At 39.2% G+C, this 17,670-nt stretch overlaps 1 protein-coding gene across 3 annotated transcripts in view; it reads left to right on the top strand.

Moving 5' to 3' along the window:
- Positions 1–17,670, top strand: part of LOC134745556 (dynein axonemal heavy chain 2) — a 172,141-nt gene that overhangs the window by 138,930 nt on the left and 15,541 nt on the right. For 2 of the 3 annotated variants that reach the window (XM_063679634.1, XM_063679623.1), the window contains exons 69-79: positions 2,428–2,574; positions 6,634–6,779; positions 7,073–7,233; positions 7,744–7,948; positions 9,106–9,291; positions 9,705–9,889; positions 10,502–10,643; positions 10,762–10,842; positions 11,143–11,310; positions 11,447–11,549; positions 11,650–11,807. In XM_063679634.1, the coding sequence (XP_063535704.1) occupies positions 2,428–2,574; positions 6,634–6,779; positions 7,073–7,233; positions 7,744–7,948; positions 9,106–9,291; positions 9,705–9,889; positions 10,502–10,643; positions 10,762–10,842; positions 11,143–11,310; positions 11,447–11,549; positions 11,650–11,807 (1,682 nt within the window). Of the gene's footprint in view, positions 1–2,427; positions 2,575–6,633; positions 6,780–7,072; positions 7,234–7,743; positions 7,949–9,105; positions 9,292–9,704; positions 9,890–10,501; positions 10,644–10,761; positions 10,843–11,142; positions 11,311–11,446; positions 11,550–11,649; positions 11,808–17,670 lie in introns of those variants that run through there. The other variant, XM_063679640.1, reaches the window with a different exon arrangement.

Raw genomic sequence — 17,670 nt, 5'->3', positions numbered from 1 at the left:
GAAATCAAAAGCTTGAAAAATATATTTCAGAAATCAGCTATCAAAAGTAGCAATGATGGAATAATAACAAATAAAAAAGGACATTCTTCATTTCATCCAGTAGCGCGGTCAATGCCTTCTTCGCCAAGTAAGGTCTCAAATGCTGATCTTGATTATAATAAAAGAATACTAGACTTACAGCAAGACGTAGCACAATTAGAGAACCAACTTCACGAAGCAAGAAAAGTAAATACTGAGTTGATGTGTCGTTTAGACAGCCTAACACAGCAACTACACATACCAGAACCGACGACTACAGTTCTAGAAAATAGTACAACTTACACAAATGCAACTACTACTAGGAAGATCTGCGTCATTAGTGGAAATAGCGAGAAGCATACGCGAAGTTTAACGGAGGAAACATCAACGCATTACTTAACGGACTAGAAAACAAATTAACAGACTTCACACGGAATGACTACTGTGTATTATTCATAGGCGAATCGGATTTCGAAACTACACAGAATTATACATGTATAATTGAAAAATTGAGAAACAAATTAGAAACCGTACAGCATACAAATATTATTTTATGCCTGCCTATATTTAAAATAAACAGAATTGCAAATATATATAACAAACGCGCTGAGGCATTCAATAATCTATTGTATCTGGACAATCTTGTATACCAGTATGCATATACCTATATTAGATAGCAATAAGGATTTGGAGTATTCTCAAAAAATGTTCTCGGTGGCCTCAGGAAAAGTAAATAAACGCGGAATATCAACGATTATAGCTAATTTAAATGCAAGTATTGCAGAAATAGATAGTTTCACGTCTAACCATAACAGCCCGAAAGAACATTTTGAAAGAGCTATTTATACACGAATCATGTCTTTTTTAGAAAAATATCATATACTTAAAAAGGAGCAAAACGGATTCCAAAAAAATAAAAGCACCACACTTGCTACTTTCAACCTGATAAACGACGTCGTTCGAAGTATTGATAAAAAGAAGCCAACAGTTGTCATGTTCTTTGACATGTCCATGGCATTTGATTTTGTATCACATGAGCTATTAATTCAATAACTTCATAATCTTGGGATAAGAGGACCAACATTACAATGGCTTAAGTCGTACTTAGCAAACAGACAACAATGTGTTGAAATAGGAAGCCCCAGAGATTCAACAATAACCCGTCATAGATCGTCATACGTAAAAAACAGCCTAGGAGTTCCACAAGGTAGTGTACTGGGACCACTACTTTTCTTAATTTATATCAATGACCTGCCAGATATCACTAAACACCAATGTACACTTTTTGCGGATGATGCATCAATTCTAATTACATGCGAAGACGAAAAACAGTACAATAGTGAAATTAATAATACAATTAAATCTGTAATAGAATGGCTTGAATTCAATAACTTATCCGTTAACCTTAATAAAACTCAATACATTCAGTTTCATAACACAGGAGGTAAAGGTAAAAAGTTAAACGTTAAATATAATGATACACAAATTACAGAAGTAGATACAGCAAAATTTTTAGGTATTACTGTTGATATTCTTATTCAATAAACTTATTCTTATTCTAAAAACTGTAATTGGAAAAAACAAGTGAATACCGTGTGTGACAAACTTATAAAATTTGCATATGTTTTGAGAAGACTGCGTAGCATCTCTACTTGGAACACAGTCCTTATGGCGTATCATGGGTATATTGCATCAAATTTAAGGTATGGCCTCCTTTTATGGGGTAATTGTAGTGATATAAACAGGGCATTTATAACACAAAAAAATGTATAAGGGCAATGTGTGGGATTGGTCCGCAGGATTCATGTAAACCTTTATTCGAAAAACATGAAATTTTGACACTACCATGCATGTACATTTTCGAGGCAGCAGTTTTTGTAAAAAAATACCCAGATCTTTTTAAAAAGGCCATAGATGTTTACCATAGAAATTCAAGATATCCTAACAAACTTGTATTAGACTTCGTTCCGAACAGTTCACTTTTTATGAAAAATAGCTATTATTTATGTATGAAAATATTTAATGCCCTTCCTGAAAATATCAAACCCCTGCCTCTAAATCCATTCAAAGCCCAACTATATACTTGGCTCTAAAAACAGGTGTTTTACTCTTTAAATGAGTTCCTCCAAATATAGTAATATTAAATAGAAATTATAGTTTTAAGTAAACAATGTAATAGATTAAGACTTATAGCTTTAAGATAATATTTGCATGCTTAACCAGCAAAATATGTCACTGTACGGGAAAACCTTTCCAATATCACCTTGTTGTACCATATTTTATGCAAATAAAAGAATTTTATTTATTTTATTTAAAGCGATTCGATGGCGAAGCGATAGCGATTGTCACCTTGGCTAGGCCGCCTGGTTATTTTTCTTATACCAGATTTTGAATAAGATATCCTTTTAGATTGGCTACCTGATGATTGCTGGGACAACTTAACCGAGATGGATAAGCTACCAGGCTTCCACGGCGTCATCGAGTCCTTCGAGGTATTCACCAAGGAGTGGAAGGAGTGGTACTTACACCCTGAGCCCGAAACTCAGCCGCTTTTAGGTACGTCAAATTGAATTGGTTCACATTGTAGGTACAATCTCGTCATCAAATAATTACGTTTGATACTTTGTCAGATGATAGTTTAGATGCTATTGTGTAAAAAAATCGTCAGCCTGGTGTATTGCGGTGGAAAGACCGTCAGCTGGTCGTATAAACATGTAAAAAAAATACGTGCCATTTTCATTTCGTTTCATTGCACGTTGCTTTCTTAATATCCGTGCTTGTTATAGGTAAAAAGTTTTGGACGTAATTAAGATAAGTTACCTCCGATCCTACCATTCTATCGGGCCCGGTAATCAATCGCGACAAGGCGTCCGCTGCATTTTCTTCACTCCGCACAAACTCTATGTCGAAATTATACCCAGACATGATCACCGCCCATCTCTGTAGTCGACTCGCAGCCATGGCAGGTATTCCGGCTTTGTCTCCAAAAATGGTAACCAGCGGCTTGTGATCCGTCTTCAAAAGAAATTTCCTTCCATATAAGTACTGGTGAAATTTTTGAACACCATATATAATCGCAAGTGCCTCTTTCTCAATCTGCGAATAGTGTTTCTCAGCTGAACTTAGCACTCGACTCGCATAGGCAACAGGCCGCTCGCCACCCGGCGTGCGGTGCGCGATCACGGCGGCCAACCCCGTGCTGCTCGCGTCCGTCGTCAGCACCAGCGGGAGCTCGCTCGAGTAGTGCGCCAGCACCTCACTTGACTGTAACATTTTTTTTATTTTGTCGAATGCGGCCTGACAATCTTTACTCCATACGAACTTAACATCTTTTTTTAGTAATTCATACATCGGAGATAATATCGTGCTTAAATTTTTAACAAATTTTGCGTAGTACATTACGTAAACGCTTCCAAGAAACGATCGCAACTCCGAAACATTTTGTGGGCTCGACATTTTATTAATAACCTCAACTTTACTTGAGCATGCTGATACTCCTTCTCTAGATATAACAAACCCTAAATATGTGACCGACTGCGAAATAAGTGCACTTCTCTTTCTTTATTTTCAGACCGTACTTTTGCAATCTGTCAAAAACCTGACAAAGTATTTTTAAATGTTCATCGTCGTTTTTCGCTGTTATTATCACATCATCTAGATAGACCCCAACCGTGGGTAAGTCAGCAAACATTTGTTCCAGCTTGCGTTGGAAGATGCCAGGACTTGACGCGAGCCCATAAACGAGGCGATTATACTGAAATAGGCCTTTATGGGTATTAATTGTGGTAAACTTCTTGGTATCATCCAACGGAAATTGCGCATAAGCCTGACTTAAATCTATTTTCGAAAATTTGTCCCCGCCATTTAATTTTACTAACAAATCGTCTATCCTAGGCAGAGGATACCTATCTATTTCTAGCCATATGTTGAACGTAAGTTTATAATCAGCACAGATACGAATCGAGCCGTCCGACTTGACTACTGGTACAATTGGCGTGGCCCAGTCCGAACACTCGACCGGGGTTATGATGCCGTCACTCACCATCTGGTCCAGCGCGCGGTCGACCGGCTCGTGCAAAGCGAACGCCAGGGGGCGCGCGCGCAAGAACACGGGCGTCGCGCCGTCTTGCAGTCGAAAGCCCACCGGTGTAGCACCCCAGCCCGTCTTCAAAAACCTGCGCGTATCTGGAACTGAATGAATGCAAATCAAATTTACCTCCCGTGACTATACTATTACACTGGAAACTGTCGCGGTGTACAATATCCAGCTCCTCCAACCATTCGCGACCGATTAAAGATGTCCTCCCATCATTCATGACATACAAATTGAATTCCCCTACCTTATCTTTATATTTAACAACAGGCCTTATTTTGCCTACAACCGTTACGGGCGGACCGGTGTAATACCGCAAAAACAGATTAGAATTTATTAAATCACAGTTCTTAATCATTTTATGATAGCAATCTAAACTAATACACGATATACTATATACCAAAACTATATGTATTTAAGGAATGAACATCGGAAATATAGACACATGTCAACAGAAGACATAATCATCCTACATGCAGTATGCATACATCACACTTTCCAGATGACCAGAGTACCTAGCCAAGATGCCAGTCGTTCGTTCCGAAGCGAACGATAGGGTAATCTCTGTCTATCACTCTTCCATATTAGTGGGACAGAGACGGTTGCGTTTCGTTCGCTACGGAGCGTAAACGGTTGGCATCTTGGCTAGGCACCCTGGTCATCTGCAAAGCGAAACACATACGGAACGCGTTTCTATTACCCATTACAGTGGCCAGCTATAGATTTGGTTTTAATGTAAACTATAGGGACCTAAACCTGGGTGCCTAGCCAAGATGCCAGTCGTTCGTTCCGTAGCGAATGATAGGGTAATCTCTCTCTATCACTCTTACATATTAATGCGACAGAGACAGTTGCGTGTCGTTCGCTACGGAGCGTAAACGGTTGGCATCTTGGCTGGACACCCTGGCCATCTGGAAAGGGAAAGACATACGGAACGCGTTTCTACTACCCATTCAGAGGCCAGCTACAGATTTGGTTTTAATGTAGACTATAGGTACCTAAACGGTTGGCATTTTCGCTAGGCACCCTGGTCATCTGGAAAGCGAAAGACATAAGGAACGCGTTTCTACTACCCATTTTAGAGGCCAGCTACAGATTTGGTTTTAATGAAAATTATATTATAGATACCTAAACGGTTGGCAACTTGGCTAGGCACCTTAGTCATCTGGAAAGACAAAGACATACGGAACCCGTTTCTACTACCCATCCAGAGGCCAGCTACAGATTTGGTTTTAATGTAAACTATAGGTACCTAAACGGTTGGCATCTTGGCTAGGCACCCTGGTCATCTAGAAAGCGAAAGACACAAGGAATGCGTTTCTATGACCCATTTTAGAGGCCAGCTACAGATTTGGTTTTAATGTAAATTATATTCTAGGTACCTAAACGGTTGGCATCTTGGCTAGGCACCTTGGTCATCTGGAAAGGGAAAGACATACGGAACCCGTTTCTACTACCCATTCAGAGGCCAGCTACAGATTTGGTTTAAATGTAAACTATCGGTACCTAAACGGTTGGCCTCTTGGCTAGGCACCCTGAACAGACCCGATCACCTAGGCGATTTTTTTTAAATATTTGTGCTATAAAATGTAGGTACCTATGATCACATTGATCACCTAAGGATCAAGATTTTCTAATCGCAGTATACACCACTTCTCGGAACTAGCTCGCTGGTTACGAACGCAACGACCGCCTGACGATCGAGCACAGGTCCGTCCCCTAAGCGCGCTCGGCGGAGACTGAGCGCGCAGTGTCGGTGCAGCGTGGTTTTATACGTCTTTTAAAAATATTTAAATTTACGGCAAAATAGGTCCTATAGTTGTTTTTTTATGGGTTCACATAAAGTTAGAGTTTGCTATAATATTATTTTGAGGGCTAAATATAAGTACAATTTGCGATAAAGAAATATAATGCGACCCTGTTTTCACCGAAAAAATGAAGAAAACTCGGAAGGTATTTTATCAATTTTTTTTAAATGAATCTTTGATTTTCAATCATTGCAGCCCCTCGTACAAGATATGGTGAATTAAATTGTAATCATTCATGTACCAAATGATTCTTGTTTACTGCAAAATTGGCAACCGAAACGACACTTCTCACTGCAAATTTTGAAAAATACTCCCAAAAAACTCATTTATTTTAGGTTTAAAAAGACAAAATGAAAACTAACTATTTCAGCCGCTAGTTTAGGAAATGATTATTTAAGAACGTTAACAGTTTTTGAATAAATACTAATAGTTACGTCGTAATGTTGAATGAAAAAGGTAGCATTTTGCAAAATACGCTCGTTTGTAGGAATAAGGACTCATAATAATAGCTTCTAAACTATCATGTGACGAAGTACTGACTGGACTGACGAAATTTTCGCCTGGCCCGCGGTCTATTGGCTCTATGGCGCCTGAGGCGCAAATTTTCTATTGAATTATCTTCTTTTCTCATCTATTGATGATTCTGTCTTGAATATGCATGTATTTATTTATTTATTTTATTTTATGTATAACAACTAAGCCTATATTCCTCAGGTGACTGGAACGACTCAATGAACGACTTCCAACGCATTCTCTGGATTCGTTCATTACGGGTGGACCGCGTGTCTGCTTGCATTACTACTTTCATCGTCAATGTGCTGGGACCGCGCTATGTAGAACCACCTGTTCTGGATATTAAGGTACAAAATAAAGTAGCAGGTGCATCTTCTGCTGTCTACTTGAAAAGTCGCAGTGGTTTTTATTCGGTTCGTGGAAGAAAGTATATGAACTCAACATTATTTATTAAACTGCTTTTTTGAAATGCCCGTGGTTCACTACAGCAATCCCAAACAAAGACTTCATTGAAGCTGCTAGATTTAACATTATAGAAGACGCTATGTAGCCGAATTCGGTGCAATTTAGGAAGCGAACTCGCCCTTCTAAGACTGATGCAGTATAATATAAAACAGATTCTTATCCAACTTTATTACAGCAATCCTGGGAGGAGTCATCGTTTAAGACGTCGTTGCTCTTCGTGTTGTCTCCAGGCGTAGACCCCACGGCCGCACTGATCCAGCTCGCCACGGAGATGAAAATGTTTGACAAGTTCCAGTCGCTCAGTTTGGGACAGGGCCAGGCACCAACTGCCGCCAGGTAATCATTTGATACCAGATACCAGCTGTCACTGAGGTCTTCATGATCATAATCATTTTTATTCATAAAAACCAATTAACATGTCAACATTATGGATCGATTTATAATTATTTACATTTTATACATACATTATTAAAAATAATATTATTTTAATTAAGTAGGTGTACTATTTCTACAATCTTCATTGTTTGTGAGCACAGAACTCTTGGTAGGTGTAAAATGGGCGCTCGACAAGCCAGTTTTTTAATCATCGCTTAAAGCTAATTAAATTTGGAGCTTCAACGATATGTCTGGGCAGTTTATTATGAACAGTGGGCCCCATTACTTGAGTGAGCTTATTTGATTTCATAAAGTTTGCGACCTACACTTACTAGCTTCTCGACACACTACTACCTACTCCCATATTCTCACAGTACCTACGTTGATATTATTTAGTTGTAATCAGAATTCGTCAGTACCCTTCCAATTGAAATATTTATGTAGGTATCTAAGTAATCCGTTCCCTTGCAGGATGCTAGCTAGCGGCATGAGGGAAGGCGGCTGGGTTTTTCTCGCTAATTGTCACTTGGCGTGTGAGTGGCTCGGGTCGCTGCGTGGCCTAGACAACCCCAAGATTCATCCGAGATTCCGCCTGTGGCTCTCTTCTATGCCAGACGACAAGTTTCCGCTGCACGTGCTGCAGAGAAGCATTAAGATGACGACTGAACCGCCACAGGTGCGTGTTCCTCGTCAATTGCCTTTTGGGGTGCGAATGGGTCGGCTTGATACGCAGCCAGGACAACTCCTGAATCCAGCTTACATTCTGACTGTAGATCTCCTATGCCGCAGAAATCTCCTATATATGCTGCAGAAAAACATTAAGGCGACTACCGAACCACCATAGGTTCATGATGCTTGCAGAATGTCACTTGGCGTGCGTTTGGCTCAGCTCACTGCGCTTCCAGGACTGCCCCAAAATAATATTATATATAGTGATGTATTTCTAGATTGGTACTTGACTAATTGTGAGGTACATGGCCATCGATCTCTATGGAATTACATAAGTGTGATGAAACTGATGGTGTGAAACAATATATATATATATATATATATGTATATACAGGGTGACCTTAGCCACTGGATAAACCCTGAAATCCCACGTAGGTTACTTCTCAGGAATCTCAGGAATGCTCTTACGTTAATATTTTTTTAATTAGAACAAAAGATTAAAAAAAAATATTTCAAACAAAACTATTACCAAAAATCGACAACTAAAAGAAACATACTGTAATCATTGACAGAGCTTTTGACAATTTGTTCGAAAATATGCGGCAATGATGACATTAGTCAAAAGTCATAATCTTATTAGTGACATAAATAAAAAAGAAAATCAAAAAGGTCGAAGAAGGTTTCATACTATTTATTACCCCAGGCAATAAATAGTATGAAACCGTCAGGTAATTACCTAACACATACAGGTTGCTCCAAAGCAGGGGTCGGCAACCTTTTAGCAGCCAAGGGCCACATAGTAGTTAACGATATTGACGCGGGCCGCACTTTGTTAATATTTATGACTTTATCAGGTATTGTCGTTTGTCAAAATTATATACAAAATAGCCAAGGAGGCTCGCGGGCCGCAAGTGAGAGGTTCGCGGGCCGCGTTGCTGACCCCTGTTCCAAAGTAAAAAATCGTAAGTTGTTAATTTCTTCGTAACCGCTACACCGGTTGTTATGATACTTTGTATACTGGTTCTAAATATCCTAATGCATTTGTACATTTCGGCTTTGTCCAATGGCTAGAGACACCCTGTATATATATATGACTTAGAGACGCGTTCTCGTAACGTTAATCATATCCACTTACCAGTTGTCTTATCATAATGTTATTTCTAGGGTCTAAAAGGCAATATGGTCCGCTTGTTCTCAAACATGAACGAGGACAAGTTCGACGAGGCCACGCCCAAGTACCGGAGACTGCTGTTCTGCGTGTCGTTCTTCCACTGTTCGCTTATCGCCAGAAAGCGCTTCCGACAGCTCGGCTATAACGCTGTTTACAGCTTTAATGACGCGGACTTTGATGTAACTATTATCCCACAAAGACAGTTAAAGTAGATAGATTTATTAAAAGACCAAACACAAAACAGCATGAATAGTCGCTAAGACATTCTCAATCCCTTAACTGTATTTTAGGCAATCGATTTTAATGTTGTAGCTTACAACTCGTGTGACATTAATGTTGCCCGTCGCTTACAATAATTACAAGTGAGTTTTAACATTCATGGCTTCAGTAGGTACAGCGTCAAATAGCTTCGGTACACCATATATTTAGTATGGTGTACCGAACTATTTGGCCACTTTGACTGCTACAGAGTATTTGACGCTGAGTTACCTACTTGTAATAAGAATAGGTACAGGTACTAATTAGGTACCTATACTAATGTAAATATAAAACTAGCTTTATCTATTTTTTAAACAAACATTATATCTACTAGGTTTCCGATAACCTGCTGGCCAACTATCTGGAACAATACGAAGAAGTCCCGTGGGATGCTTTGCGATATCTGTTCGCGATCATCAACTATGGAGGCCACATCACTGACGACTGGGACAAACGCGTGCTTATTGCTTATATCAACCAGTTCTTCTGCGAGGAGGCTCATGATGTACCTTTCTATAGGTAAGGTTCCGCTCCAGAACTTCCAGAAGGCATAGCCCCGGTATCAATATAATGGTAGGTTTGGAATGCCTTTTAACTATCGAAGAAAATGCGACTATTAATTTTCAAGAGATCTCCCTCCGTGCCCGGCCTTTAAGAGGAAAGGGGACGGCCGTCCGCTTCTCCATACAAACGTAGTCCCCATTTTCCTCTCTGGGTATTGACATTATGGAAAATATTTTTACATAATTTAAGTAAGTAAGTTTGATGTATATTTTTAGTATATTAACCATAGCTATGCCTACGTTTGACTTTTTTCGAATTTTTGAGTAAATATTGTAAAAATTTGGAGCGAAAAACAGATTTCATACAAAATAAACAAAATTTGAAATACTTCTTTTATAATAAATAAAAACATCTAAAAAAATCAAACGAAGGGGCATAGTTGTGGTTGATATACAACAAATTGTGTTAAAAAAAAATCAATAATGGTAATATCCAGGGAGAAATTAGGTAGTCGTTTGGACGAAAAGACGGTTTCTCACGGGTCCTCCACTTCCGACTTAATTAGCAAGACTTCTAAGTTTAGAATGAAAACCGCACCTTGTTATAACTTATATCTGATTATTTTAGACTAGCGACCATCCCCGCGTACCACATACCCCGCGACGGCAGCCTGGAGTCGTACCGCGACTTCCTGGACTTGTGGCCGGGCTACGAGCGCGCAGAGTCTGTCGGCCAGCACGCCTCCGCCGACGTAGCCACGCTCGCTCAGGTCAGTTATCAGGGCGCTTATACTTCTTGATCACATGAACACTACAAATCAGTGGGTTTTGTTTTGTTTGATTGCCTTTAGACAGACGCATCATCGAAAGATTCGTTTTGTTTTTCAGGACGCCCTTATATTGTGCTCGACGTTGTTTTCTCTCGCTTCCACTGGCGGAGGAGGCGCAGGTGGTGGCGAAGATCAGAAGGTAAAGTTAGGCCATCGATTCTAGGTATGTATTGTTACGGCGGGTTAGAACCTTTATACTTATTGTGTTCGTGGAAACGTACTTATACTAGAATAAAAATAAGCCAATAAGGGTAAAAACCCACAGATTAGGTACTCTGGTTCCAACTGAAACCAAAAGTGACAGAAGCCTGTAGTATATGGATCGTTTTTAATTTTTCAATGATTATCCTCATCGTTTCGGATTTTGCTGATGCAAACTACCTACCCGTTGCCCCGCTCGAGTACCTACTTAGAGCTGGCTAACCAACTTCTCCCGCAGGTTGACGAATTGGCTCTGGAGATGATGACAAAGCTGCCACACAAAATTGACGTGGAAACCACCGAGCGCATGATGGGTCCCGAAATCGTGATGCCAATGTGCGTCTCTCTGCTGCAGGAGATCGGCTACTTTAACGTTCTCATCAACACCATTGTGTCAGGACTTAAGGTAAGCCGACGTGAAGAAGCAATGCACGAGGTAGCCTGATATCATGATGCCCACTTGCGTCATTCTGTTTTGGGAATATATGTCGTTTTAAAAACATTTTTTTATTTGTTTATAAACAGCTAGCTCTGCATTGCAGGAACTGAGGCGCGCAATTGAGGGACTGGTGGTCATGTCAGAGATGCTAGAGATCATGTATAACTGCATTTTCGAGGGTAAAGTGCCCACGTTCTGGCAGAAAGGTACGTGCTATTTAGTGTTTGTTCTTCATTTTCCATCGCTGTAAGAATACACACAGAGTAATGTTCAGCCCAGCCTAACTGGTGAGTTTTGACTCCGCAGCTCGACCCTCCATGAAGCCGCTAGGATCGTGGTGCCGCGAGTTATTCCTGCGCGGGGCGCACCTTACCGCGTGGGCCAACGCGCCTCGTGCCCCGCCCACACTGTGCTGGCTGCCGGCTCTGGTAGCCCCCACCGGCTTCCTCACCGCTGTAATGCAGGTAATTGTGGCTCCGAGCTGTTCCCGGGGGCCCCTCACCGCTCGGCCAAACGCGCTTAGCTCCCCGCCCACTCTGTGCTTGCTGCCGACGCTGATTACTGCCACTGGAATTCTCAACATCTTGATCCATAATAATTTTGTTGAGTCCCGAGGGCCGAATACCCATAAGGATCCCATGACATATACCATGAATGACTTATTGGTGGTTTGAGACGGTAAGTCGAAAGCTATGGTTACTTCGTGATATAAGTACACGTTCTGGTCCTCTGACAAAGGAAATAGCGTACATGCATTTATCTACGCACATATCATTGGTGCTAGTTTAGAAAACACGTTCATAAACCGTAGGAAATGACCAGCATTATTACAACCAGTTTTACTATGAGAACTTTCTTGTCTGTGGTAGTAGGTAAAATCTGTACTTTAATGTTATTACAGTATAGATTTTTGTTAGGTTATGAGTTTAAATTTGGAACAGCTGTCAGAACTCAAGTAGGGCGTCTGTGTTCATGAACAGGCTAAACAGCTGAAATATATTTTTTTTTCCTCTTTATAGGAGCTATGCTATAGAGATATATCTCTTTAACCGTACGTCGTAGCGCAAAAATAATCAAATTTTCGTTTCCCTTTAGAAAACTCCTAATTAATATTATTAAACACAATAAAATAAAATAAATCTTTATATGGCTGTATCTCCAAAACCGTACTACGTCTAGCGCAAAATAGTCATACATATTTTCATTCCCCGTAAGGAACCCCTAATTAATATTAAAAAAAAACAAGTGAAAATAAGTGTTTCGATTGTCAAAACAAAGTCTTCCACGGAACACTAAAAAATAAAAAATCTACACATGCAGAAATCTTTATAGGGCTGTATCTTCTAAACCGTGCGTCGTTGGGCAAAAATAATCAAGTTTTCGTTCCCCCGTACGAGATCCCTAACGTAATATACAATAAAAAACACAATGAACAAATAAAAAAAAACTTTATAGGGCTGTATCCCCTAAACCGTGCGTCGTAGCGCAAAAATAATCGAATTTTCGTTCCCCTTTTGAAATCCCTTAAGTAATATTGAAAAACACAATGAAAAAACATATAGAAAAAAAAAAAAACGGGCTGTATCTCCTAAAACGTGCGTCGTAGCGCAAAAATAATCAAATTTTCGTTCCCCTGTAAGAAACCCTAATTAGTATAAAAAAAAACACAAAAAAAGAAAAAAAAACTTTATAGGGCTTTTTTTTCTCCTAAACCGTGCGTGGTAGGTTTGACTGGTCGTATGCCTAGTTTTAATCTCATTTTTCATTACAAAACATAGAAAATAGGAAGAAACACCTTGTAATACTAAAATCCTCTTTAGTCACATATTTCATTCATGATCCCATCATTGAATATTCTAACAATTGAAACTTAAAGCACTTAATTCCATGCTTTATTGCTTATCACTAGTGTCTTATAGAATAAACTGTGGCGTAAGTAGAAGTTAAAAACATGTAAAATTTTAGAATGCGTTTCCAAAAGCCACATACTTACAGTTTTTCTTTTGTAGTTCAAAATTCTTAAAACAACAAAAAATATATAAAGTAGAATGTTCACTTAAATTGGAATGTAAAATATTGCAAGAGAAAGCAAACACGAAAAGAGATGAAAAAAAACAAAAAAACAAAAAATGTTCACGCGGTGAGGATCGATCCTCACAGTCCGAGTTCGAACTCGGGAGATCTGTGACGGAATAGGGGCCGTGCGCGTTGGAGGGTCTGCCATCTTGTGGCCTGAATCGGAACCATAAACATGTACATCACATGTACATTGACACTTCACGCCAAAGCAAGTGCTGCCATCTTGAGGGCTACTTTGGAACCATAAACTACACATTTACGCCTCACACCAAAAATCTGACGTCTCCTGTGCTGCCCTCTACAGTTTATGCACGCTCCTTATAGGCGGCTTACTTCCTACCACCATGCCCGCGGGCGTAGGAGGGGGAGCCAAATACACTGGCCTGTAGGTTGCATTCTCGGTTTCGCCTGCCGAACTTTACAGCTTCTCGTAGGGAAAACAATTGTGTATGTTCCAAAGAGTTCTGCCGTTGCCGGTAACACCCAATTCCCCATTTTGCATGGAGAATGTTACCGATCGAGAAATTTTCCCATTCAAAATGGGGAATGTTACCGGGAACGGCACAACTCTGCCTTCCAAGGCACTAGGTCAATGGTAAGTTCGATCTGTGAGTTTGCTATACTAGATTAGGGTCAAAGGGTAGGAGTAGGGTAGAATCACACACTATTTGTTGAGAATTAGGGTCGTTTTTAATGCTTGGTCTAGAAATCTATATATATATATATATATATATATATATATATATATATGGTTGATATATATTTATTTGAAGGACTTAAAAATTTGGTTTCATTATTCTAAAACTGGTGTTTAAAGGCAAAGGGTTAATTGCCAAAATCTTCCTACTTATTAATTTATCAAGAAAAAGAATTAATGTTTTCTACAAAATCTTACTTCTATTTTTATCTATTAAATTTCTGGTTTTCTTACGACGAGTATGTACTGAGTATCACAGTCAGGTTTTAAAGGTATTTACAAAATAAATTCCTAAAATATCAAGCTGGGTTTAGTTATACAGACTATTCTGGGATATAAGAGTTTGTTTTAGGAACCCCTTGGCAGGCAAGAACAGTCCAATAGGAATTTTGAGTGAAATAGTGCTCAACATGATATTTTTGTCTCGTAACACATAATAGTTAGCAAATAATCTTAGTACTTCGTTTATACATCTAAAAGACTAGAAATTCAGTCTAGACTTTCAGTTCTGGATATTGGGAAGTAAAAAATTAATCATTAAATAAATGAATGAAATGTAATGTATGAAATGGGATTAGTATCCCTAGCTTTTGAACAAAAATAACAAAGATAAGTAATTTGATTGATGAGTAATTTGATACTTGGCGCTTCTTTCATCAGATCATCTAGGAATGCTTAGGTTGCGAAGCGTTGGTCATAGCCCGTCTGGCTAAAAAGGTAGGTTAGATGGCCCGATTAATATTGCTGATCGGAGTAAGAGCTTTCAGACCTGCATCGAGTATACGAAGTAACACGCGTGAACATGTCACACATCGTTTAGAAGGTAATAGTTAAATATAATTAATCTTAAACTGCTAGGTTGTAAATGGGCTTATCCCTGGAGTGCTACTTCTATGTTATACACCAACAATATTTTTAAATTCATATATTAACATAATTAGTACAATCGGATTAAGTCTAACCTCGAAATCCTTCCAAAGTTATGAAATTTGGTATGTATGTTAATTAAAGGTCTCTTTTTCATGTCCACACTATTTGACATTTGGGGACTTCGAGGAATCGCAGCCATCTTGGAAAATGTTTATCATCCTGGAGAAATTTGCATTTTACTCTAAATCTACGTTCTCTATGAAAATATGGTGTAAAGCTTATTAAATTCTACACTAAAGAGTCCTAGATATCTTTGCGGAAAAAATACATCTTATTATAGACAAAAGTGGAATTCATATTCCTACAAGTTTCCTATTAAGAGAATATCCCCTGAAAGTGTATAAGCACTAAATCTGGATTCAGCTATTATTTTCTATAACAAGATGTATTTTTTCCGCAAAGATATCTAGGACTTTTTTGTGTAGAATTTAATAAGCTTTAATGTTGCCTTACACCATATTTTCATAGAGAACGTATATTTGGAGTAAAACGCAAATTTCTCCAGGATGGTACACATTTTCCAAGATGGCTGCGATTCCTCGAGGTCCCCAAATGTCAAATTAGTCCATGGGCCAGCCAAGATATCGGTATAATTTGGGGGTACCAAATTTCCTTTTCACAGCAGTTAGATAGGCTTATTATGATGTTAAAAAACCATGATTGCCATCTCAAAATGGTAGCTAAACAAAATGGCCGCCAATCCAAGATGGCGGATATTGAGTTTTGAAAAATCAACCATAACTCGAGAAATATTTATCCGATTTCATTTTTTTTAATCATACCTCTATATGTGTGCTTGAAATGTTGTTATATATATATTGTATCGATTAAGTCAACCGTTAATTAGTAATTAAAGAAATATTGAAAATTTTCAATTTTTTTTGTGATACTTTTTTTTTAAATCAGGTTTTTACAAAATATCATGTATAATACAAAAAAGTTTTAAATGAGACAAAATATTGTATTAAATTACCTTTAATTTGACGTATAAATTGTATGGGTCTGACCACTGAGAGAGAACACATGGAAACATGAATTTGATTTTACTTCCGTTGAAATTCACCGTTGACTAAATAACTGCGTACAGAACAAAAAGCTTCAGATAGAAGTAGTAGAGTACAAAAATTATGTTTTTAGTACATTTTAATAATTTTAGCAATAATTTAGAGTAATTGTAGTATGACAGTTCGTACTTGTGTTGTGATCGTCACGAATAAATATCTTTTATCTTATTTTATCTTAATATTAATTTTAATGTTACAGGTAAAAACTAGTATTCAGTTTAAATAGTAATTTCGTCAGTGAAAATGTGTTCGGCTACAAATAAAATACGAGTACAATATACAAACAATATATTTTAATAATTTACAAGAATTTCGTTTCTTTTCATTCATAAACCCGGGAACGAAAAGGATTTCGGTTCCGTTTGTTGTTACCGGTTAAAGAAACTGTTATATTTAGATAACGTTGAGATGCGTTCGCCTTTCGTTTTTGAGGAACGAAATTAACCGGTTAAGTAAATTGAAAATATCGAAGTAATATTGAACGAGTAAGTTATTGCCATCTCTTTCACGTATGACAACGAGTTAAACCGAGAGTCTCCGAAAGGCCGCAGTAACCGGTAGTATATCGTTCCCCGCGAACCGTAAAATTCCGTTCCCTCTTCTTACCGGTTAGAAGAAAACTTAATTTTTTTGTTCATCATCATATCAGCCAGAAGATGTCCACTGCTGGACATAGGCCTCCCCCAAAGAGTGTCACAATGACCGGTCTTGCGCCATCCGCATCCAGCGGACTCCCGCGGCCTTTACCAGGTCATCAGTCCACCTTGTGGGGGGCCTATCCACGCTGCGACTTCTGGTACGTGGTCGCCACTCGAGAACCTTTCCGCCCCAACGGCTATCGGTTCTACGTGCAATGTGCCCCGCCCACTGCCACTTAAGTTTAGCGATTCGGAGGGCTACATCGGTTACTTTGGTTCAGCTGCGGATGGCCTCATTTCTGATGCGATCATGCAGAGAAACTCCCAGCGTAGCCCTCTCCATTGCCCTTTGGGTGACTTTGAGCCTTCTTATGAGGCACACAGTAACCGGCCACGTTTCAGTTCCATATGGCATCACTGACAACGTGGCAACACACACTGGTCGAAGACTTTCGTTTTAAGACACTGCGGAATATTGGACAAATAGATGTGCCGTAGCTTCCCAAACGCTGCCCATCCGAGTCGGATTCGTTGATTAACCTCTTTCTCCAAGTTGGACCTACCTAACTGGACAGTCTGTCTTAGGTATATATAATCGTCTACATCTTCAAGTGTAAAGTCTCCGATTGTAACGGGAGCTGGTTCTACATGGGCATTTTACATGATCTTCGTCTTGTACATGTTCATCCTCAGACCACCTCGCTCGGAAGCTTTACTGAGGTCATCGAGAATCATACTCAAATCCTCCATGGTCTCAGCCAAGACTACTATATCGTCCGTAAACCGAAGGTGTACTCGCTGTTTTTGTTGATGCCAAGCCTTCCCCAGTCCAAAGTCTTGAAAACTTCCTCTAATGCAGCGGCGGTAAACAGTTTAGGAGACATAACATCCCCTTGCCCTTGCCTGACTCCCCGCTGCA

This window comes from Cydia strobilella, chromosome 1 (genome assembly GCF_947568885.1).
Source record: "Cydia strobilella chromosome 1, ilCydStro3.1, whole genome shotgun sequence".
NCBI classification, from domain to species: Eukaryota; Metazoa; Arthropoda; class Insecta; order Lepidoptera; family Tortricidae; genus Cydia; species Cydia strobilella.
This window is presented reverse-complemented; position numbering and strand designations above follow the sequence as displayed.